General features: G+C 32.6%; 1 protein-coding gene across 1 annotated transcript; it reads left to right on the top strand.

Annotated features, from left to right (window-relative positions):
- On the top strand, nt 1–25,609 carry LOC131048150 (cucumisin-like). Its single transcript, XM_057982026.2, has 11 exons — nt 1–150; nt 274–377; nt 6,135–6,232; nt 15,408–15,551; nt 15,744–15,849; nt 18,196–18,721; nt 22,520–22,623; nt 22,882–23,109; nt 23,495–23,606; nt 23,700–23,913; nt 24,677–25,609. Exons 1-11 carry the CDS (start codon nt 1–3, stop codon nt 25,240–25,242), a joined length of 2,352 nt encoding a protein of 783 aa, XP_057838009.2. The 3' UTR covers nt 25,243–25,609.
- Nucleotides 25,610–26,584: the final 975 nt, after the last annotated feature.

Genomic DNA, 26,584 nt, shown 5'->3' with positions numbered 1-26,584 from the left:
ATGGTGAATTGGAAGATGCCCATTCTGCCCAATTTCAGAATGGCAGATATCAGCAAAACCCAGTTTTTAGCACTTATCATTTTATTTCTGTTTCTGTTACACCTCAATAGTAATGCTTCTGCAGGTGTATTTGAAGAATCAGATAAAAAGGTATTCAATTACGAAAAAAAGGATTGGATTTATCATGACCAAACTAAATAAGATATTTAGTAATTACATTGTGCAAAATGTTTACTGATAAGAGAATTCATTTGGGTGTTACTGTTGAATCAGCTTCATATAATATATATGGGTGACATTCCATCTGATGTTGAAGGAGATTTCCACACAGTAGCTGCTTCATCTCACATTGATATGCTCCAATATGTTCTTGGAAGGTAAGAATATATTTGACCTGAAGTAAGAATATATTTGAGATAGTAGATTTTTCTAGATAATAATTAGCGTGTTGCGTAAGATTTATATTAATATTTTAGATCATATTTTCTGATTTATCATCTGAAAAAGGGGGATCTTCTCATTATGATCCCAAATGTAAATAAATCTTATGATTTAATCCAGAAACACAACATATTAAAAAAATATTTTCTAATTTTTTTTATATAACTCTTAAACAACGATAAAAAAAAACTACGTAATAGATTTTTAAATAGAAAAACTATTAAGAGACATATAAGCAGGAAGCTTCTGTGGGAACGTGCAGCACCTAGACTTTATCATTTAATTGTGTTTTTTAGATAATTAAAAATTAAAATATAATGAGTTTTTTTTTTTCAATTAATTATTAAATACAGTGAATGGTAAATTCTGGGTGTTGGATAAACGTTGTCCCTATATGCTATAGAATTGAAGTAAAAAGTTAAAAAGTGTTAAGACCCTGGCTTAAGCAAGGTAGGTGGGTCAAAGGTGTCTTATTTGTCATTAAAAAAAAACATGTGTAATCAATTTGAGTTGATCTAGTGTGGAGAATTTGTACTTTTGAAAAAGAGGTCACAAGTTCAAATCTCATAGAGGGTAAGGTATGTATGCTAAATATGTATATAGAGTGTCCTTATAAGATGATCTTTTTTTCTTTCTTTATTAATGAGAGAAAATAAGTGTGTATCAATGAATTTGAGTAAGGAAGATCATTGGTAGATTTTTTTAAGGTGATATTACATGTGTAATCAATTTGAGTTGATCTAGTGTGGAGAATTTGTACTTTTGGAAAAGAGATCACAAGTTCAAATCTCATAGAGGGTAAGGTATGTATGCTAAACATGTATATAGACTGTCCTTATAAGATGATCTTTTTTTCTTTCTTTATTAATGAGAGAAAAGAAGTGTGTATCAATGAATTTGAGTAAGGAAGATCCTTGGTAGATTTTTTTAAGGTGATATTATTTTTATGGATAACTATGTTCTATAATTTACAAGTGCGAAGAATTTTGATTTGCTATTTTATTAAAAAAAAAAAAGATAATTATGAATATTGATTGATCAAGAGATGCTTTATGAGGATATTGAGAGGAAATATCAATTAATTGTAGTATACCTCTATTTTTGTTTAGGTATGTGGATTGACAAAGAAAAAAATTGATGGTGAAATATCAAAAGAGCGATGAAGTAGCAAAATAAATGTGTTCCTTTAGTACTTGGAAGCCACAATTTTTCTTAGTTCCTTACAATTTTCAAAACTCATTCTCACAACCATGAAATTATATGACTAGGATACAAGAGAAGTCAAAGATCTTGAGAGAGAGATGTTGGCTTGATTTACTCTAGATGTCATTGATTAACTAGTTATTCCTACCCCAATTGAATATCATTACATTCAATACAGTTGAATGTTCCATATTCAAACAAAGAGACATGGTCAAAATATATTTCCCACCATTAGTTAATTGACAAAAAGAGGGTTTCAAGGTTGTTAAAGAACCTCTTAGGATAGATGAAACGTGTGATCTCAATGAATAACAATGAGTCCAAAGGTAAGGACATTCAATTTATTAATGTTTTGTGTGAAATATGGTTTGTTCTACAACCTTTAGTATTGACCAACCATTAGTGAAAGCATACATTAATAGTTTTGCATTGTTGTTCAATCATATGAATACCATTTAATGCCATATATAGTTTCCATCCTCGTGCATGCAAGGATATTCCTAGAAATGAATAAAGTGGATGTGTTTAGTCCCACTAACCTTATTTATAATCATCTTACTTAGCTACAATATGGTAACTCTCTTACTATTATTAGGATGGTAAATAATGTATTTATTGGTCAATTTTTATTATGGAAATGGATCAACCATGAAAAGACTCTCTCACAAGAATGCAAGAGGGTGATTAAAATATCATGGAAATTGATTCATATGATCATGGAATTCACTTATATCAAGGTGGTTGTATTTGGTGAAAGACCTCTTATGCTACCAAGGTACCCTAACAACGTAATACTTTTGTTGGAATTCAAACGATAGTGTATTTTTATTAGTTATTAAAGTCTTGAAAGACAAGTGATGATGTCAATGTTGTTGGTAAATAATGCTATTTATAACCTAAATTTGTTTGTAGCTAGGTCATCTTTTTATCTTAGGGAACTCATAGAAGAAAAGATAGGAAATAGCTTCATTAATGACCCTCAATTAGAAGAATTTTGAGAAATTGTGCAAAATAAATCTCAAGTTATAGAAAGAGATTATTGCTAATTTACTCAAACCCTGATAAAACCATGTCATTTATTTAAATTTCATAAGGAACCTATGAAAGATGAAGGAAATTTGAAATCATCTACTTATGATAGAAAAAGGGTTAGCCATAATTTCTCTATGAAAATTTTGAAGTTGAATCCTTTTATTGCTTCTTTGGAGAAAGAAGTAGGTATCCTAGATTCAACCTCTAACTCAATACAAATGAATAAAATGTAAATAAAGGAGAAGAACGTCACAAGTGTATCTTTTTCTAAGGTTCCAGGGCCTCAAAATGACAAAACAAATATATTAGATTCATGAGGTTTCCACAGTTCATAATAATAAATGTGCTTTCTTCTATATTTGGTGACAAAAAATCTACATAGCCTAATCTAGAAGAAAGAACATTGAAAACAACTAAAATGCATGGCTTCACCTTTAATACCACAAGTTATTATTTCTTGTGAATCAAAGGAGAGAAAAACTACCAAGGTTACTATATAGAAGATCAAGATGATGTGAAAACTAAGAGAATAATCAAAATTATAGCAAAGAAGATGGTACAATTGCCTCCACATATGAGGATTTTTGAATCCACAATAGGCAATCTAGAAACAAAAGCTCCAAAGTCTCTATATAAGAAAAATGTATTAGAATAAAGTGTCACTACTTCAACAAATTAGGGAACATCTGTCACCTACTTCAAACCCTATCTTTTCTCCCATCTCTTTATCAATGAATTTTTATTCCTTTATCTTCTCCCCATCAATCTTTGTCTCCGCTTCTAGCAAACTGACCTACCTTCTCTCAATCCACTATTCATATTCTCATTCCCCCACATCATTTCACCTCTATTGATCAATATGTTCTCCACATCAATCAAAATACACTTCTCTTCCAATAAGGTATTCCTCTTCAAAGCCCCATAAAGGAAAACATAAATATAACAATATTGAGAGTGGGTTTTTTAGATTATAAGCAAAGGGAGGAAATAGTGGAAACAATACTAGATAAACATTGTTACTCTTTCTTATTGAAGAGTTCTTCCACAAAGAAGACAAAGAGACAAACCATATTGAGGGATGAGATTAATGGAGAATATTTTCTTGCAAATACTCGTGTACCTTCACCATATGTGAATAATCAAGATGAGCAACAAACAAATTGCTAGTCATGTGCATAAACTCTTTTAGGCACTTTCTTGCAAATACTCATGTACCTTCACCATATGTGAATAATCAAGATGAGAAACAAACGAATTGCTAGTCATGTGCATAAACTCTTTTAGGCAAGAGAACTAGATAATCAAATCTTAATTTTTTAAATATTACTATAGCTTCAATTAAATAATGAATACAAAAGGATGGAATACAAAAGGATAGAAATGAGTCAAAGGAACAATTTGAGATGAAAGAACATTAGCTTGTTAACAACTTATATAGAAAACTCGATCAATACAGTTTTAGGCATTTCTTTAGTTCTACCAAGTGTGAGACATTCAACAATTCCATTACTTGATAAGATTACATGGTATAGTGGGAGAGTAGATCCTTGAATTGAATTTTTTTAAGAAGCCTAAAATTAATTAATAATTTGTTGAAGTTTTGTAAAACGTTTGGCACCCAAAAGAAGATAATCAACCAACCAAAAAAGGAGATGGGGCTCAATTGTAGAGAATAAGAAAGGGATATTATTGAGTAAAAAATATGGTTAGAGATTGAAACAAATATTTTCAAAAGTCTTGGCGTTTTCCCTCTAGAAAAATAAATAATTCTTTTGACAAGCATGAATCTTCTAAGTTCTTTGTCGAGACAACATAATTTTTTACTAAATATGTCAAATAGATGTGTAATAAATTTGAAGGATAAATATGAAATCAATTTGTTTCTAGAGCCCATATCCAATTCTCTAGAAGATGTAAAAGACATTATAATGAAGAAAGATGATTTGGAAAAAGTGTTCATTAAACATGTGAAGGAAGACTTGGTAAGACCTACAAATTTGCCAAGTAGAAAATAGATGACTAAAGAGATTGTTAAAGTTCGTTGAGTTTGGAAAGAAAGGCCAACAAAAGGCGTGCATGCTTAATTATTAAGAATGACAAGGTGCTCAAAATTCATGAGTGGAGGCTTGATAATATTGCATTAAAAAATTGAGGTAAAATAAAAAACTATAGTCAAAGTATTTAGAGAATAATTGTTGATGAAAAAATGTGTGAAGATTATTATTTTATTTTATTTTGTTTTTAGAATGTCTTTAAACTAGAATTAAAATTATTTAGATAAAGGCTATCATGTTTAACGCACAGTTAAATGTTTTATTTTTAATATTTCTAGAAGAAGATTTTGTTTTTGTTTTCATTCGACTTACTTTTAAAGCTATTTTATAGTTAGAGGACATGCATTTGTGAAAATTAATACTTTGAAACCCCATTTATTTTGGCATTGTATTTGAGACAAAATAATAGTAAAAATTGCTATGCTTCGTGCAAAGTTTATTATTCAAGCTCAACTCATATGTGATGAAATTGTAATCCTATGTGCAATTATGTCATCTTCATTGAATATTGTTTTATGTGAAGAATTTTAATTATTGAATACAAATTAGTAATTAATTATAGACTTTTATTGAAACTATTATTAATTTTGTTTGTAGCTTTGTATACAATATTTGGATATTAATTTGTAAAGTCTTATCTTGTGAATGTAATGAAAATATTTAATTTAGCTCCTCTACATACATGTTTCTTTGTGTTCACATTTTATCTAGAAAGTGAGTGTTTGAAATAGGTTAGCTTGTGTATAGGGGTCATAAAATATACATAATCTCATGTTTATGTATAGTTGAACTATTTAACCATTATCATATTCAATAATTGTAATTGTTATTTTTTTTAGGAGTTTGTAGCTCTATATACAAAACTTGAGCATTTTGATTTATGAAATCTTATCTTGTAGTTGCAACAACAATCTTCAATTCTATTCTTATGCCAACATACTTTCCAATGACTACTTAACTAGATAATGTGTTTATTAACTTATTGATAAATTTGTAAAAGACACGTAGTCTCTCATTTATATATACATAAATTGTTAATTCTTACTCTTATATATGAAAAATAAAAGTAGATGGGACAATTCAATTTAATTTTTAATATATATTAAAAAATAAAAAATAAAATTACATGTATTATAAAATTTATAAATATTATGATTTATGATTGTAAAAATTATAAGTTTGTTCATACATTAACTTTCTTTGAAATTTATCAAGTTTCAAAGGTTTAGGAATCAAAAGGTTAACAAGATCCATGTTTCATAGATACATTGTCTATAAACATTACTATACACTCAACCATTGTACATACAAATGTTATTTCTGGTCTAGAGTGTATATATAAATAGATTAAAAAAATTATTAAGAATTGAATCAACGTATAATATATTTTTCATATTGTTGTAGCTATGAAGAAGCACAAGAGTGTTGGACACATAGTTATGGAAAGAGCTTTAATGGATTTGCAGCATGGCTTAATCCATCTGAAGTAGAAGAGATTTCAGGTTGGATTGTATGAAGTTGACTATTATAAATCTTTGTAGAAATAATTATTTTCTTATATTTTGTCTTCCCTTATTTTCATTGAATTAAAGTGATAGTAACTTAATAAATGCATGTACCAACAATCTTTTGCTTGTTATGTGTCACTCATTGTGGAACATATTTTCAAACTTAACATATTCTTTGCATAGTGTTATAAATTGGGGGAAATAGTCTTTCTTAAGAATACCAACCATTTGTAATTACTCTATTATTGTTGGGTAAGGAAACAATGACCATCTACCCACTATTTTTAAATCTTAGAGTCAAAATAGAAGTATTTTTACTTACTAGTATTTTTGGCTATAAATAACAACACATTTTATTAGGTGGAGTAGACTTAGTTTATATGAAAGGGTGTTGTTATAAGAATATTTCTTTTGTGTTGTATGGTCTTTCTACCTTATTATTTCTAGTGTGTTATATTTGTTTTTTTTTAATCTATAGTTAGTTAATAGGTTGCAAATCAAAGATAAAGGTGTGTCTTTATCAATTTGGTGTTAGAAAAAAAAAAGATGGCTTAGAGAGTTTTTGTTTTAGTTGGCAACTTGAGAGATAGGAGGAATCAACAACCAAAAAGGAATAATGATGAAGTATGATTTTGAAGATTAGAAGCCATTGAAGCTAGATTGCATATAAATGATTTTGAAGAGGAACAAAAGAGTCGAGGAAATGTAGCTATGGTAGTAGACCTAATTAAGACTCTCGTCAAAGCCATGTTTAAAAATGACTTCAAGATGAAAGTTGATATTTCATATCTTAAAGGAGAAATCAACCTAGATTTATTCTTAAACATTGGTCTATAAGTTGGTGTATTTTGAGTTGGAGGGCAGTGATGAAGATTACTGAAAAGGGTAAAAATTGCAGAATCCAAATTGAAGTCTCATGTTGAACTTTGGTGGGAGAATTTGTAGAGATTAAGGAGAATACGAAGAAGGAAAAAAATGGCCTAAGACATTAAAAATTCTAATGGTTCAATTATTGGCTTATGATTATTAGCAAAAAGTTTTTTAAGAATTTAATAAATTGAGACGAAAGGGTCAATAAGTATGGGTTGCATTGAGAAATTTATAAGGCTTTAAATTTGGACTAATATACATATGATTGAAGAACAAGTGTCAACTAAGCATGTAAATAGACTAAAGTTTCAACTTCAATATGAGCTTTCCTTTAGATCAAGGTACCTATTATAGATGACACATGAATATGCCTTAAAAGTGGAGGAAAAACTAAACCAAAAGAATAAAATAGTGAATAAATGGGTTGATAGAAACCCAAATAGAGGAAAATGTAGGTTCCTCCAAAAATATTAGAGAAGACCTCGAAGGAAATGTGAAGCCCAACTTCAAAGGAAAGGGGTGTTTCAAAGCTAGGGGACAAGGTGACAATATTTTGGAGATTGGAAGCCCTCAGATAGTTTCATATGAAATAAAACATAGAAAGCTAAAAAATGCCCATTAAGTCCTAGAACTCAAAATCAATTAATGCAAATAGAAGAAAAGCCACATGTTGTGGAAGTAGAGGCTAGGAACTAGCTTGAGAACTTAATGTTATCATAAGACTTTGGTGGTGGTTAATAAACAATCTATGAATAGCAATTGCAAGAAGAAAAATATTTTTTAGACTAGATGCTGCAAGTGTCAAGGAAAGGTATTCGAAGTGATTGTAGATAGAAATTCAATTGACAATTTAGTAAATATTAAAATGGTAAAAATATTAAATATTTCTTATATTCCAATAAAAAACATATAAGATTTCCTAGTTGAGGAAAGCTCAAAGTTTGTTAAAGTGTGTTTGTAGATAAGTCCTGTTTTGTTGTCTTTAATATTATCTCCTATAAGATAAGATTTTGTGTAATGCGTTTATTATGGATACTTAGGAAAAAAATATATCGATGGAGCTATAGATATTGTTAAGCCAATATTCAGATTCAACTTCATTTGACCTCCTAGCCGAGTTTACTCCTTTAGAGGCATTATACATCAAGTTGATCTAATTATTGGTGTCAAAATCCCAAATCAAACTACCTATAGGTTGAGTCCTCTAAAGAATGAAAAAATGTGAAAAACAATTTATAAAAAATTATAAGAAAAAGGATTTGTAAGGTAAAGCATAAGCTCATGTTCCACGCTTACTCTATTCTCCCCCAAGAAAGGATGGAAATGGAGTATTATGTTTTGATTCTAGAGCCATTTACAAAATCATGGTGAAGTATTATTTTTCATTGCCAAGAATGGATGACACATTATATTATTTGTTGGGTGCCAAAAACTCTAAGATTGACCTCAAAAGTGAATACCAATTGATGTCATGGAAATGGGGACAAGGCAACAACAAAGTTCAATGTTAATAAGTTAGTTTCAACCATAAAAACAAAACAAAGAACTAAAAACCATTCCAAACATATCAAAAAAGATTTCAAAAAGCATGAAAGAAGTTTAACAAAATAAAAGAAAGGAGAAGAGCCTCCCTAAGATGCTTCCATGATGTCTTTTGATGCTTCTCCCTTGTTTCTCCCCTCTCCAAGTCCCAAATGAATGTAGCTCTCAGCTTTTAGCACTAGCCATGGATGCCATATGGAGATTCAAGATGGTTGAATATGATAAGAAAATGCTATGCAAGTGTAGATAGTGATGCTATGAAAAAGCTCTATGCTAATACTAGTATAACAACAATACTCTAATGCTTCCTCCTTTGCTTGAGGAGAAGGGTTCTATTTATAGAAGAAATGGGAAAATGAAGGGTTAAGATTGAGAAATCTTAACAAGGGTTAGGATTGAAAGCTATTCAATCCATGTGAGACTTTCAACCCAATCCCATGTTGACAAGTGTCACCATGAGGAGGCTTGAGAGGAGAGATAAGGAGCATTAAATGTTTGAAGGGACATGATGGTTACCCTAGGGGGTTGGGTTAGGGTTAGGTTAATGGATATTCCTTTTATCCAAGGGATAAATGAATGTGCAAGGGTTAAATGGTTACCTTAGTCAAAGAAATAAATGCTTGAGGAGACACATGGGTTACATGAGGGTTAAGTTAGGGGTCAAAGTCCTTAACCATGAGTGCAAGTGGAATTAACCATTAATGGTCATGTAAGAGCCATAAGTGGTTTGGAAGACTTTAGAGGTTAATTTGTTGAACACACAAAGCATTAATTGCTTTTCAAAGACTTTGGAGTCTTTGAGAAGTGACTCCAATTTGCTTAGGAATGTGACAATATTTAGGGGATGGATTAGGTTAATTAGGAAGGGTTTAGAAGAATCTAGAAGGGGTTTAGACATGCAAGTGGATTTTGTAGGAAAATGCAAGTGGAAGGAATTTTGGTATTTTGAATTAAAATAAAATAATTTATTTCAATTAAATGGTGTAAGTTGCATTTGGATAAATATTTAAATAAATATTAATTTATTTACATGAGAAAAAGGAAGATAAAGCATTTACATGCTTGAAGACTTTGAGGGAAACTATTAAAGGCTTAAGAAGACTCTAGAAGGAAGCCATTAAGTTTGAAGACTTTAAGGGAAACCATTAAAGGTTTGAGAAGAGTCTAGAAGGAAGCCATTAAGTTTGAAGACTCTAAGGGAAACCATTAAAGGTTTCAAGTGGGTGAGGATAAAGGTGATTTAAATAAATGATTTATTTAAAATAGTTGTGCAACTTGCATTTGTAGGAAAATACAAGTGGGTGGAGGATAAAGGTGATTACATAAATGTTAATTTATTTAAATGTGAGAGGTGGGATTTTGGGGGATTTAAATAAATATTAATTTATTTAAATGTGAGAGAAGATTTAATTAGATAAATATGATTTATTTATTTAATTAATGGTCTGAATTTGTTAAGTGAATTAAATCAAATAAATTGAATAATTTATTTAATTAATAGGAGAAGAGGGTTAAGATGAATTAATTAGAAATATTAATTTAATTAATTATTAATTGATGGTTAAATAATCAAATAAATATTAAATATTCATTTAATTAAGTGGACAGATTTATGTGACTACACAAATCATATTCAAATTCATTGTGTGAAGGTGATGAATTGAAGCCTCAAAATCAAGGATAATTTATATGAATGGGTGTTGATTTTTGGATTCACCAATTCCTTCGCTATCTTCATGAGAATACTGTATTAGGTATTTAGATCATACATTGGAAAATATCTTACAGTCTATTTTGACAATATCTTGATTTTTAATAAAAACATAGAGGAGCATGTAGAACATTTGAGAGTGGCGCTTCACACACTTAGAGTTGAAATTTTGTTTTCTGTTTAGGAGTAAGTACTAGGTTTTGAAAGGTTTTGGAATTTTTTACATTGGCAAGGAAATGTATAGCAAAAAAGTGTTAAAGAACACAATAACCAAGCTATTATTGGAGAATAGTCAACACCAACCTACACTATGCACAACCTCATACTTGCAATCCACACACCCTTACATAAAGTGGATGATTTCAAAACAAATTTAGGAAGAACTCTCTTCCTTCTTTGAAAAATTATACAAGAAACACAATTATCTAAATCCTCTAACTATGGAGAGAGGAGGGAGTCCTCAACTAACACCTCAGGCATAGTCACCTCATGTAATGAGGAAGAATGTTTGATTGAAAATGTCATATATTGCATGAAATCCATAAACAAAGCAAGAGAAAGGATTGAATGCCACATCCCATCGACATGTAATGATATTAGACAAAGGAGATGCTTGAATTAGTTCAAAAGAGAAGTATTAATAGGGAACTATGAAGTCACTTGTGTCACACTAGCCCTAGGGGAAGCCACCTCAAGAGGAGCCTCCAACATCTCATTGTGATCCATCAACAAGAGGGTGGGGTAAGGGAACTCATCAAGTGGAGAGTCAGAAGAACAAAAAATCCAAAGTCAAATGATTAGTCCAAGGCATTCCACCACTGCATAGTTGAGCTTTTGATTTCAGCTAGTGAGAACATGATGAAAATTAAAAGCTATATTTCTAGTAGCAAATCACTATCTACTACAAAATAGTAGAATCTTGAAGTCAAGAAATTAAATCCACAAACTATTAACCATCAAGGCAACATTCCCATGAAGAGCCTTGAAAATATCAATATTCACAAAAATGTAGGCAAATGTAGAGTGCCCAATGTTGGACGTGGTTGAATCCACCTCAATAAAAGAAAAAGCATTGCTAATATCCTCAATGTAAGAATCCTCTCAAAATTGGAGAGGAAGATTAGACAACCTCACCCAAATTGGTATAATCTTGAGAGATTCAATCATAGGGTTGAAAGAATAAAAAACCACAATATGAGAGAGGGAATTCTCAAACCACATCCAACACCAAGACCATTCTCTTAAACTTTGAAAGCTTGTAAAAACCCCCTATCACAAGAAAAAAACTCAATTGTGCCTTCAATGAGAGGCCTCCAAGACTCCAAAACCCACTTATTCAAGTTGAATAGAGAAGGTTAGATGCAATTAAATCTAGAAATTATACTTTGTCTAGAGTAGAAAATTCATTGTCGATTACATCCTACCTAGAGACCAACCATGACAAGCGAAGCGTGTGAACAAGAAAAAGATAAGTTTTCACTCTGAGGAAGGTTAGAAGAATCAAAGGGAGTTAACAATGACCACATAGGGAAAACCAAGATTCCCACACACCAAAACCAATGAAACTTGACCAAAAGAATACATGATGGCATTATCCACAACGTCGCCATTGATGTGTGCATTTGAGTCCAATGCAAGAGAGCTCATGGCACTAACATTCCCAAGATCATAGTCTAGAACAAGAGCAAAGTGTTCGTGTTCATTTGAGTTCAATGCAAGAGAGCTCATGACACTAGCATTCCAATGCAAGAGAGCTCATGACACTAGCATTCCCAAGATCATAGTCTAGAACAAGAGTAAAGTGTTCATAGGTGAGTAAATTGCAACAATAACCACACATCCTCTAGAGGCTCGTGATAGATAAACTATTATTGAAAGTAGCGACAAGGTTTTCAAAAATGGCCAAGAGGGACACATTGAAAACAATATTCTAACACAATTTTGGGACTTGTAAAATATACTCAAAGGTGTTTAATCAACCTTGAAAAGACTGAGTTTTGCAAAGATAAGTTGGTATTACTAGGTAGTTTTATTTTAGTTGGTGGATTGGGCATGTATCCAAAAAACTTTAAGGTAATTCATGAATGGCCCACACCTCAAAGATTCATAGAGTTGTGGAGCTTTCATGTATAGTGAAATTTTATAGGAGGTTCATTAGAAATATTAGCAGCGCAAGCGCACCCTTGCTAGTTGCACAAGAGGGAAAGTCTTTATTTTGACTAATGCAACTAAAGTAAAATTTGAACAAGTCCAAAGAGGGATAATTGAAAAATTCGATTTTTGCTATACCAATCTTTGAGAGTGCGATGCTTCAAGGGTAGCTATCAAAGGGATGTTAAGCCACAAATCTAACTTGCAACCTTTTTCAATGAGAAATTGAATGATGCCAAAAGGAAATAAAATACTCATGATAAGAATTCATATGCTATTGTACAAGCATTAAAAAAAATAAAGCATTAACTTCTATATAGGAAATTCATTTTGATGACTCACAATCAAACCTTGAAAGTATAGTAATTTATCAGTTAGGCTTTGTCACAAATATGCCAAGAAAAATTCATTTTTTGCAAGAATATACATTTACTGGGCAATATAGGAGTGTGATAAAATGATATGGTAGCCAAGGCCTCGAGTAGAAGGCATTGTTTGCTAGTTGTGATGAGTAATGGGTTGGTTGGATTTAAAGAAATGAAAAGTAAATATGCAAATGAATCTTGCTTTGGTAAAACTTATGGAATTCTAAGTAGCTAAGACCATAAAAAAATGCATGCATTTAAACTTTATTAATTGATGACTTTCTATTTGAATCCTAGCTTTGTGTTCCCCTTTGATCAAGGAGAGAAAAGCTAGTAAAATAAATTCACTCTTGTGATTTGGATAGACACTTCAATATGTGTGTGTTTGTGTGTGCGTGCATGTGCACGTGTGTGTGTGCATTTGCGTGCATGTGTGTGTGTGTGTGTGTGTGTGTGTGTGTGTGTGTGTGTGTGTGTGTGTGTGTGTGTGTGTGTGTGTGTGTGCGCGTGTGCGTGTGCATTTGCGTATTTGTGTGTGCGTGTGCGTGTGCATTTGCGTATTTGTGTGTGCATGCGTGTGTGTGCGCGCGCGCGTGCACATGCATGTGCATGCGCTTAAAGAACTAGGGATTATATTTCCATGGATTTTGTATGAGTGTTGCAACTCAGAGGAAATGATTCAACATTTTTCGTGGGTGTTATTCTAACATGGCACCCTTTATAACGTTATGGTAAATGATATCAATCATGTTACTCATTTGTTCTTTCGAGATGTAATGCAATACACGGTATTTCAAACCCATAAGGTCAATAACTAAGACTAATTTTTTAACCCACTTTTAGAGAACTTTGTGGAAACAATTGGTACCAATCAAGTCATTAATTTATTCTTTCAAGATGTAGGGCAATCACATGATATTTCAAAAACCATAACTAATTACCAAGGAAAAAAAAATTAAGCCGCTCTCAAAGAACCTTGTGGAAGAAATTAGCAATATAATTCAAAATACCACTCCTAAATTGATGGTCAAATGGAGGTGGTGAATAAGAGCTTGAGCAATCTATTGAGATGCTTAGTTGGAGATAACCCTAGGCAATGAGATCCAATACCATCCTACTAACATTAACAGGTCTAAAAATAAGCCTACATTTCAAATTTTGTATGGTACACATTTTGAAGAAATAGCACAAAATTAATTGATATGCTAGAATACACATAATTCAACCAAGATGCCATAGATTTTGTAAAGAGTATTTGAAAGGTAGATCAATAATTCAAACACAAATTATAGGCAATGAATGAACAATATAAGAAAGCTATTGACTTGTATATAAGGGAAAACATCTTGAAAGGGGAATGGTCACATGGTACATTTGGACAAGGAGAGGTATCTTCAACAAGTTTATAACAAATTAAAGCTGAAAGGATAAATTACAATGCTTATTAATTTACCTTTCAAAGGATTTGGATACCAATACTATTTTTAATGTGGCTGACCTATATGCAAACTTTGTAGGGATAAATGATGAACATCATGACAAGACACTAACTAGACCAAGCACTTGACAAAATGAGAATAGTTTGAATGATTACTAGATAACAAATTGGCTACTAAAAGATCTAGGGCATAACAAATTCCTATAATACATAGATACTCAAGTTTGACTTAATTTGTGGAACAACTGTACCATAAAAATGAGAGGTGAATGATGTGCTACTCATTATAACAATTAATGTAGTTTTTGTAAACTATTTAAAATTGGGGGAAATTTTATTTAATAATAATACCAATCATTTGCAACTACTCTATTTCTAAGACCTAAAAGATAGAAGGTTTTGTGATGCTTTTATCAAGATTCAACTATGTAGTATTTGAGTCAAACTTATTTGCACCCATATTTCATGGGTAGTGGTTCACAAGAACCCATATGTTATGAGTACGAATGATTCACTTAGGACTCGTTACATCTAAAGTGAAGCATCATGAGATATGAATTCTTGCAAACCACTGCTCGTGAAATATGAAACATTGTAAACAACCATTCATGAAACATAAGTCAGTAATTTTGACTCTCAAACTTTGCAAAAAAAATCTTGATAAAACACCAAAACCCATTTAATAAAGAAAACAATGTCATCTATTAACTATTTTAAATCATATCTTCTGCATTTTTACATTGTTTTTAAGAATATTTATTCGGCATTGTATTTTTTCTGCCTTATTCTTCCCAGTTTGCTGCGTTTGTTTTTTCAATCTATATTAAATTAACAGGTAGCATCAGAGATATAAGAGTTTCTGCATCAACTTGGTTATTTCATAACTGTGAAATATTACATTTGTTCAACTTGTTTCCATCCTTATATTTCATTTGTTTCAGCAAGGATTTAAATATCTGTGTACATTATTTTTCGATGCTGTAGCAACAATGTTTTGGGCCAATTAATTATTTCTCCACAGGATATGTATCAATGTGTATATAATATATACCCTCACTCTTTGTTGATCAAACCATTTTTATTAAAATGTAGGGATTGAGGGGGTTCTCTCTGTATTTGAAAACAAAGAAAATACTATTTTCACAACGAGATCGTGGGATTTCTTAGGCTTTCCTCAGAATATCAATAGAAATTTGTCCTACGAAAGCGATGTTATTGTTGGACTTCTGGACACAGGTATGTTGATATATTTATCTGTCCTCTAGTATTAGATACTTTGAAAATCGCTATGTTCTATCCATTTTATATCTGTATATATAGAGTAAGAGCAGGCTGAAAGAATATCGAAAACACAAAGCCTAAAGGTGATGACTTATTTATGTTTCTGTGATTATGCTGAGCAGTTTTCAAATGTGGGATATGTTGCAGGAATATGGCCGGAGTCAGAAAGCTTTGGTGATAATGGATTTGGTCCAGTTCCATCCAAATGGAAAGGAAAATGTCAAACTACATCAGATTTTAAGGCCTGCAACAAGTCAGTTTTTCGCATTTTATTATTGTTGAAATTTTCATTTCATTGAAACTAATTTAATACCAAATAAAATTAGAGATTATTTCCCAACATGTTTTTTCTGAACTTTAAAGTAAGTAAAATTCACCTCTTTTTATACAATATTACCATAGCATCTAACCGGGTGGCATGTAAACAGTGTACACATTGTAGTCAAGTTACCATTGTTCATGTGGGAGATCTTATTAATTATGAGCATTAGAGATCTGTTGCTTTTTAATAAGAAATTGAGAACAAAAACATTATCACGATAATAGAAAGAGTGCTTAAAGCCTCTGTAAACAAAACAAGAAGAATGTACAAGAGATTAAGCAGCTAAAACCAATAATGAAAACTCAAGACTCTCTCAATTGTGTGAGAAATCTGTAATGCAAGTTCTTCTATCAAAACATATATGCCACAGTGTACATATCTCCTTGGCATTGAAACTTTATGTTAGTTCAAGCCACTAAGAAATGATAGAGAGATGATACAACGCAGTGCTTAGAGTTGTCGATATAACTCTGTATCTCAATGTTCACCATCAGACCCCTGCTTTAACCTCAATTTTTATATTAACACTACCTAACACTAGCATTACAGTGCATCCTAAGCCCACTTTGGGAAATCTCCCCCTCCTGCCTTGTATGGGAGATTTGGAAAGAACAGAATAGGAGGCTTTTTTATAACAAAGCAAAAAGGCTAGAATCTGTTCTTTCCACTCTGGAAGCTTCAATTGTGGAGAACATAAACAGCAGACTAGCCTTGTCTTTAAACATAAATAAAGACTTCATGGCATGGGATGACAAGACCAGATTAAGGTGGAATGGCATTAAAATACCCCCTAATGTTGGCAAGAAGAAGTGTGACACAAGGAGTGTGGTGTGGACTCCCCCCAAAGATGGCTGGTTAAAAATGAATTTTGATGGAGCTTCAAAAGGAAAATCCGGGTGCTTCTGGCTTAGGATGTGTGGTCAGGTACCATAGAGGATTTTTCAATGGAAAGATGGCTTTGCCCTCTCCTCCAGATACTAATAACATAGCAGAGTTTAAGGCGCTATTGTTAGGTCTCAAAGAGTGTTCTAGACGTGGAATTAAGAATCTAATTATCGAGGGAGATTCAGCCATAGCAATTAACGCTATTCAAACAAGAAACGCTCCAAACTGGAGGTTGCAAGCACTTTTGGACAAAATTTTGGAGACTTTGCCCCTGTTTGACAATTTCAGCTCAAGGCATATTTATAGAGAAGCAAATGTTGAAGCAGACGTCCTCTCCAAGATGGCAGCACAAGGAACCATTATCAATTGGTGGGCGGTTGAGTTTGAGACCTTATTACCAGGGACGGAGATTGATTTCCAAGTTCACTCTAACTGAGTGAAAAAGCAAGCTCCGAACTTTGCCTCCTGCCAAATCGAGACATGATGGAATAGGATGAGTGGGCTGACTCTGTCCTTTCTTCATAAGAGGAAAAGGATCATTTAAGGGCAATCTGCCCTGCATCTAAGAACATTGGTGAAATTTTATCTCTGAAATGTAAATTTTGATAAAATTTTAATATAAATTTCCTGACTTAGCTGTTTACCGACCAAAAAAAACAAAAACATTACAGTGCAACATTGATTATACTGATTATTACCAGTAATTCTAGAAAGATCTATGTTGAAGTATACATTGACAATTCAGTCATGTTCTTGCACCATAAATAAATTTTAATGCTGGTAGGCTGCCTTATTTCCTCCCGCCATCTAATTTATGTATTCTTCTTCAACTTCCTTCCAATAATATTTATAGCGTATATACATATCACAACTGGAAATTAAAGAGTCATCTCAGCTTATTAGTGCTATTAATAATCCCAATCTCCATCCTCACAAAGGAGAAATCTATTTAACTCAGGGTAAAGTTGTATTGGGAAGGTATGTTTTATTACAAGCGCTTGCTTAAAGTTAAGATTATATTATTTAACTTGATATATAATTCTGAATTATAATATTGTGAATTGACATAAGGATATATAGAAAGGAATCCACTTCTAATCTTTCACAGGGTAGGTCTTATAGGCCAAAATGAATAAAGTGTTCATGATGGATTATCAAGCTTAATAAAAAACATCTAAAATAATTTTGCAATTTCCATCCGTTTGAAGACCTATTTGTTTAGATTCAAAGGTTAATTAAGAATTTGGTAAGATTTTACATTTGGGGTTCATCATGTACTAGGTTGGTAAGGTAGTCAAATCTCAAACTTGCTGAAATTAAATTAAATTTTGTACAGAAACAACACAGTAGAATTACCACAATATAATTCTCTGAACAGCATTACTTTGGCAGAAAAATTATTGGAGCAAGCTTCTACAACAAAGGGTTGGCAGGTGATCCAGCTCAAGATTTCTTGTCACCAAGAGATGGTCATGGTCATGGATCACACACATCATCTACAGCAGCTGGGAATGTTGTGAAAAATGCAAGCCTTCTTGGAGTGGGGCAAGGAGATGCCCGTGGAGGAGTACCTGGTGCAAGGATTGCTATGTATAAGGTCTGTTGGGCGCCTGAAGGGACATGCCAGGATGTAGATATTCTTGCTGCATTTGATGATGCCATCCATGATGGTGTGGATATAATTTCTATTTCAGTTGGAAAAGCACGCTATATCTTGGAATACTTTGAAGATGCAATTGCAATTGGATCATTTCATGCCATGAAAAGGGGGATTTTGGTATCGGCTTCTGCAGGAAATGCTGGACCTCATCTACAAAACGTTTGTAACTATAATCCATGGACTCTCACTGTGGCTGCCAGCACAACTGATCGGCAATTCATCACCCCACTTGTTCTGGGGAACAATATGACTTTGCAGGTACGTAAACCCTGCCTTGTTATATTAATCTATTATTTGGAAAATAAGAATAGGACCACATTTATCATAAAAATAGATACAGTAGCATGTAAGTATCCAGGAATTGCCTTTTATAGAATTTTCAATTTCCATTGTTTCAAAGTATAGGAAGTTCTAGAGAGCGAAGCAACTGAAACAAGTAACCCATTTGTGATAAGGAAGAATTTGTTGAAATCGTTCACATCAGCTGGTAGTAGACAACTTGAAAATTCATATAGCCCTGATTCCCACTCCATGTAGCCATAGTTTCAGAAATAACAGAATCTTTCCATAACACTAACATCTGGATTGTTATTTTTGTTTTCAGAGAAAGAATATACTCCGATCACTTCTAAATTATGCACGTCTAGATTGCCATGTTCAAGCCAAGATTCCCATATTTTTGTTCTTTTTCAGAATCCATCTCCAAGGAACAATCACCTAAGCCAATTATGTTCTTTAAACACTATTTCCTACTGAATATCCAATAAAAGAGAGACTTATTGCTCCAAAATGGAAAGGAAAGATTAGGCATTCTAACGTAAACTAGAGAAAAATAAATAGTAAGAGGATTAAACCCTCGAAACCAGGTTTCATACCCAGGAAAACTTTGACCTAGAACTAGGGAACCCCTCAAAGCAAAGAATCCCTATCTTTGATGGAATTATCAATAATAAAAATAATAAATAACTATATTGTAACTTATTGTTTAACAAAGAGCCTTCTAGCTTCTGTAATCTATGTATGTAGGTCAGCCAAGCTTGGCCAAAAAAATTGGAATTTGTAAATCGAAGTACCTTATTATTTGTAACATGACATCATCCCCAAAATTCATACAATCTGAACCAAATCACACTAAACCTTATCATCCAAAGGAGGATCCTAAAATGTGTAAAGGATTTAGACTGTATACTATCATTGTTTGAGACTCTGAAGAGAGAATCTCATTATTGGGAGAAATGATACAAACCCTTTGATTTTTATTTACAAAATAAACATTTAAAATTTAATCATATTATATAATTTATTATTTTATTAAACTCTTAATATATTTGTAAACGTCATTTTTATCTTTGAAATAAATTATTAATAAAAGTAACCGTGTACCTAATTTAATTATTAACATTCTATTTGGTGTAGATTTAAAAAAATGGACCCATAGTTAATCAAGAATTTTTAATTTTAGAGTTCAAGAAAGGAGGATCCTGGCTCCTAAAATCAAGTCAATTAAAATGAGGAAATATGCTAGTCACTCTTAGAACCCTCAAAGATATATACTAATATTGGAAAATATATCGATGAGTTATTAGTCTTTTTTATGAAAGGGATTCTATAGTGATCAATTCAAACAGTTTTCATTTTACTCGACTGATTAAAATACCTTTTTTTTTTTAAAAAAAAACAGAACTTTGACTATTAACTTATATTATTCAGATTGTTATAAATAGCAAAAAACACAAAAAGAACTTATCTATTATTTTATTGGCTTCTAAACAATTTAGTCTTTTATTATACATGTATTTTACATCAATTTTAATTCAGTTTTTAACTCATTTACTATCGGATAAACATCAATAATTAGACTGCTATAATGCCATCCGCCTTGTACAGACTGTGTGTTAATGCAATTATGGCAACCAGGGTCCCTCATCTGCACAACATATCAACCTTCAGATATTGAAGAATTACCAAGATTACAAAAGATCATGTCTCTCTATGGAATGAGAAGTTCAAGTTTTCTATCAAATTCCTAGAGGTATACGTGACGGTTCTCAAAGAGTAGAAAAGCTCAAATTATTAAGTTGAACACAATATCAGCATGTTCATTACGTTGATACCATGTTTGTATAACAATGCTGATATGAAGGAAAACGATCTGATAGAGGCCAAGGAAGAATTCTGAAATCAAATAATAAAAGGATCCAGGTGTAGCAAGCCATGATCCGTTAAATCTAGTTATCATCAAAGTTAAAGGCACATAAGCTATCTCCTAAAAAATTCTAGAAAACCCAATCAGAAGTCTTTAAAAGACCAAGTTTTATGAGAACAGAACTTTTCTTGTTAACTTTCATATAGTGAATAGCTTCCTAGAAAATAACAATATCATCAAGGATTTTGCATCTATGTACAAAACCCTCCCTTGTTCTAGAAAAATCTCAGTTACCGGTTCTTGCCAACAATGGTCGGGTCCTGGTCCGAGCCTGGTTCGACCCGGGTGGGACCCAGGTTGAACCAAGGAGGACCCAGGTGAACCCAAGCCCGTGGGTTCCCAAAAACGGGGCCCACGGGTTAGGAAACAAAGAAAAATAATTAAAAAACAAATTTTTTAATCTTCTTTTAACATTTTGAAACTTGAAACTTGAATATTATCTTTTTTGCAAATTATGAATATGATATTACATTTATGATTTACGATATATCAATAACAGAATATTTATTGGCATTGGCAATTATGGATTTATGATTTATGATTTATCTGTTATCACTTATCATCTATGTATCATTGTATGGGAAAGTTACATTGCATGTTTCATATTTGTATGTTTGAATTGTGAACATATATAATTTTGATGTTTGAAGTTTGAACATATATATGTATATAAAATATATATATATATATATATATATATATATATAATGTACGAACGAACCCGTACCCATACCTAAATTTTTTTTTTTTTGCCGAATCCACGAATCCGAACCTGAATCCGAACCGGAACCGGTAACTTAGAGAAAAATGATAGAAGGTAGGAGCCTTTTTACCCCCTCACCAATAGTTTTACAAAATTTGTTATAGATGGTATTGTATAGAGCTATAGGTTAGACATCACAAAATATTCAAATATAATCATTTCTAGGAATCAAGGCCAAAAAGGAATTATTAAAGAGAGTATAACTTTTTTTAGAAGTGTGCAATTCTTTAGAAGCCTCAAAAACATCATTTCTGACAATAGCATAGAAATCTTGAAAGAATTCAATAACAAATCCATTTGGACCTAGGGTTTTACCTTTTTTCATCGAATAGACCACCTACTTCAACTCCATGAAAATAGGGCTATTGAAGAAGGAATTAGTTTGAGGGAACATGAGTTGAAGAATACAATTCACAACAATACGTTTATTATCAACAAAAAAATTAGTGGAAGGTTTGAACAACTCATAAAAGCCAGAAATGACTTCTAATTGAATATCTTGAATGGAGTCAATCTTGGACTCATCCTTTTTTTAGATCTCCTTGAAAGAACAACATATTTCTCTACCCCAAAATATTCCCACCCCTTTCCTATAATCAATTAGGACAAAATATTTTGTACCACATAATTTTCTCTTGAAGCTCATTTTTTTCTTATTCATTTTAGAATTTAGAATATTAAGTTAAGAAATCTGTACTTTAGCTTCGTTCTTGAAAAAAATATTAGATCCACACTAGCTTATTCCTTTTTCTTTCATAATGTTACCACATGATGAAAATTTTTATTTGACAAAATATAATTTATAAAACAAATCATATAAAATCATTCCATGATGAGGTTTAACTTCCTGCCACCAAAATCTAATATTTTCTTCTAAGTCATTCTACCAAATGTTCGGTCTCATCATGATCAATTTTATCTTACGTACTCTGTTTCTAATTTTTATGGTTGTTTATTTTGATGCATAGCATACAAATAAATGACTAGCTTGCGACTGGACATTAACCATAATCTTCTGTGATTATGTTTTAAACTTTCACTTGCAGTGAGCTCATCTTGAGCTAACAGAAGTTAGTTTTTACTACAGGGAACAGATATAAACACATTTTCCATGGAAGAGCAATGGTATCCTTTAATATATGCCGGGAATGCCCCCAATATTTCTGGGGGTCACTCTTCAGAGGAGGCAAGGTGACATACAAATTTATTTCAGATACCCGTAACTAGAGGTTTTAGTTTCTTCAATGCTTTTTAGAAAGCAATGTGTTATTTTTGTAATCAATGGTGATAAAAAAGAAATGACAAGTTGATTCCAAAAAAAAGTGGAAAGATTTAAATTTAAAGTTACATATTGCTTTCCCTTTATACATGTCAAAAAAAATTTTGAACACACTGGTATATATTTTTTCTGAAACCAAAATCCTAGATTTTGATGTATGCATTCCTCAGACAATGTTATCCAGATTCTTTGGATCCCGAAAAAGTGAAAGGAAAGATAGTGCTTTGTGACGAAACAGATGATACTTCAGCAGTGGTCTCAGCTGGAGGTGCTGGTGTCATACTTACTTCGGATTTCATTGAGGCAAACACTGATAAAGCAGGAAAGTATCTTCTTCCTGCAACAATGTTACCAAGTGCAGAAACAAACAAGATAAAGTCCTACATCAACTCCACAAGGTAATTGGATTACTTAATCACCTTAAACAATTTTGAACAAGAATGAGCCTTTAATGCATTTAAGAACTTAACACATCCCTAAAAACTGCCAAGATTTAACATGTTAACCCATGAATTTAAATGTGATACTCTGAAATAAGTTTTTTGGATGCAATAAGATAATAATAATGTTGATATAGCCAAATTTAGTGGCATGTGATTTTGTTTACCGACAAGGCAAAATTACAATGTCCCATCTGAATAAAGTCTACCAATGTCTAACCTTATCAGTCACTTTTAAAATTTTGATAAAATTATAAAGAGAGTTACAAGAGGTTTGCTATTGCATATAAAGTAACCTCATTTCTTCATTTCAATTTTGAATCGTTTCTGTATTCTGTTGCAGCTCGCCTCTTGCAAAAATATTGAGAACCGTTACTCCCAATGGTGCAGTTGCACCCATAGTTGCTCATTTCTCATCCAGAGGTCCAAGTCCAGTTATAAAAAGTTTGCTCAAGGTGACATTGTTGAACCTTGACTGACAATTGTATTCTTTTCTTTGTGTATCGTGCGATCACATTAACTAATTGATTTCATTTTACTGTTACAAGCCTGATATCACTGCTCCTGGAGTGAATATCCTGGCTGCTTGGTCCAAGGTTGCACCACTCATAAGTGACTCAGGGGATACACGGTTCGTGGATTTTAACATAATTTCTGGAACATCCATGGCCTGTCCTCATGCCACAGCAGCTGCAGTCTATGTCAAGTCCTTTCATCCTGATTGGTCTCCTGCTTCTATTAAGTCCGCTCTCATGACCACAGGTATCACATGACTTTTCAGTACAAAATCTTTTCTAGTTACAATCAAAGAACTATATACTCCACCTAGATGATTTGATAAATAAGGTATTATAGACAAATCTCATTCCTAGAGCGATCTAGTTACAGTTTTCCTAGTTAGAGTTTTCAGTAGTCTAAGTTTTAGAGATCTATAGTCCAAAGGATTTGGACCAAAGCTGTGGGGAACGATGAGTTTCATACTGTAGCCAATCTTCCAGTCTAAAATTTCTTGAGTTTCATTCACTAGCTATGAGGACAGATGGATATAGGATCTCCAAGAGTTGGCACAGATAGAGTTCATAGCTCCCTTGAAAAGCATTGAACAATTCAAGTAGGAATGGCAGAGTGCTCTGAAATGAACAATTCTTGACTTGTTAGAAAAACTGGGAGTTAGTGTGCTTAAGCTGGAACCAAAATAGTACAAAAATGATATTTAAGAATCAAGCATATCATTTTCATGTCATATTACAGATTTATGCCATGGACTACTGCAATGTAGATTCTCCAATCACCAATAGCTTCTTGTCTTCTTTCAAACGTTGATCAAAGTAATTAATTTGTATCTTTTCTCCATGCTATAATTTGGGCTATCTATATGAGAAACTCCTGGGTTTTAATTTTATTATTCGTTGTTTGATGGACCATAAAATGTGACTTGCAATGTTAATTATTCAATCTAATGTGTGAAAATTTATCCAATTTATCTGGAAGCCTTTTTATTTATTACCTTCAATATGAATTGCAGCTCATCCTTTGAATGATAAGCTCGGTGGCAATGAAGATGCAGAATTTGGATATGGCTCTGGCCTCATTGATCCAGTGAGGGCCATGGATCCAGGGCTTGTGTATGATGCAGATGTAAATGATTACATCAACATGATGTGCAGCCAAGGTTACAACACTACAGCATTGCGTTTAGTTACAGGAGACAATAGTGTATGCTTTTCCAATGTAACTAAAAATAAACTTAGAGGAGTGAGGCAACTCAACTATCCTTCCATGATGGTTCTTCCTAAGGAAAACACATCATATTCTGTAAAATTTCCCAGAACAGTGACTAATGTAGGAGCTGCAGATTGTACATACCAGTCTGTGATAATTGAACCCTCTGGAGTGGATGTGGAGGTAACACCAGATACCCTGTCTTTCACATCCCTCAACCAAAAGTTGTCTTTTACTGTGAAAGTTAGCGGTGAAGGTCTACCTGTGGAAACCATGCTAGCAGGTGCATTAACTTGGAACTGTGGCAAATACAGTGTAAGAAGCCCAATTGTTGTATATCCCCCTTTTGTTAGGCGCAGGGGATCTTAGTTTGATTATTATTTCTATTAATGATTTATTATCATTCGTGTTTTTTATTATTGAAAAAAATGTAAAAATTGACTGCAATAAGTAGACAGTCAACAGATTGCCAAAGGGAACTCAAAGAAAACAGTCGAGAAAAACATAAAACACATTGCATACTGCCCATAATTGTTTATCATCATTCTTGTTGATGACAGGTCACTCTTTTGATAAAGATTTATTGACGGGTCACTCTTTGGGTAGACAATTATTATCATTCATCATGACATTGGATTGCAAAGAAAGAGACCAAGTTTAGATTCAATTTTTATTCAGTTTATTTTGTGCAAAAATACCTTCTTACAATAATTTATGATTTCATGAACATAAAAATCTTAACTTGTCATGCCCCGCCTAAGGCTAAGGTTTGATAAATACCTAACATAGTCCTAAGCCTAGAGCCGACCAGGAAGAAATATGACAATGATAAATAAGAAATAATTACAGACCATCAATTGACAAAAGGAGGCCAACCTGGGAAGCCGACCCAGGGGTTTTGATGAGACAAAGAATATAGAAGTTTAAATTAAGGCCAACCTAGCCTTGAGATGAAGTACTTAAGGGCCGACTCATACCCCAGCCCTAGACAAAAGACATATATATATAAGGCTGAGGCATGGGACAATTTGGAAAGAACATGCAAAATACAAAAGATACAATTAATTATTGCAGAGTAGCAATTATTCTGCATACAACAATCCATGGGGATTAGGGGGCAGCGACTGCAGAAGGCTAGTACAACATGTTGATGCATGCCTCCTCACTTGAACAAGGAAACCTCAAATGCTAAACAATATGATCAAATATGGTAACCCAAGGTTCCTAATGCGACTTTGCAATGGATAGACTCAGTGAATGATGTGATTTGCTATTCTCACAAAGGAACTTATGCTTTCACTAGAACTAGAATACTAAACTCACTTGAACATCAAATAAAAGACAAAAGGGATAAAGTTAGAGAATCTAATCTAAGACCTATGAACAATGATAATAATGGATAGTGCTTTAGATAAATGGATTCCTTAAACCAAGCTTTGTTTCACCATGATAACAACGACTACACAAAACTGATGCAATCTCCAAAGGTAGTGAAAGATTTTCATATTGTATACATCCATCCAAATACCCAATGCTAATACAATCCAAATGTGTAAATGTTATTCAAATTTATGTTCAAGTCTGAAGTTGTATAATTTTTGATATTCTTTTATTGATATTTACTGTTGCTTCTGTTGAGACATGGACCAGCTAGGACTCGAACCTAGGACCTTCCATACACTGCTGGAGTGCTCTACCACTGAGCTACTAG

Source organism: Cryptomeria japonica, chromosome 8, assembly GCF_030272615.1.
Source record: "Cryptomeria japonica chromosome 8, Sugi_1.0, whole genome shotgun sequence".
In the NCBI taxonomy this organism is placed as follows: Eukaryota; Viridiplantae; Streptophyta; class Pinopsida; order Cupressales; family Cupressaceae; genus Cryptomeria; species Cryptomeria japonica.
This window is presented reverse-complemented; position numbering and strand designations above follow the sequence as displayed.

Bases quoted from the DNA above. Each gene is read 5' to 3' on its own strand.
- LOC131048150 (XM_057982026.2), top strand. From the start codon at position 1: ATGGTGAATTGGAAGATGCCCATTCTGCCCAATTTCAGAATGGCAGAT. The intron at 378-6,134 runs GTAAGAATATAT...ATATTGTTGTAG, and splicing joins CTCCAATATGTTCTTGGAAG to CTATGAAGAAGCACAAGAGT. The intron at 6,233-15,407 runs GTTGGATTGTAT...ATTAAAATGTAG, and splicing joins TGAAGTAGAAGAGATTTCAG to GGATTGAGGGGGTTCTCTCT.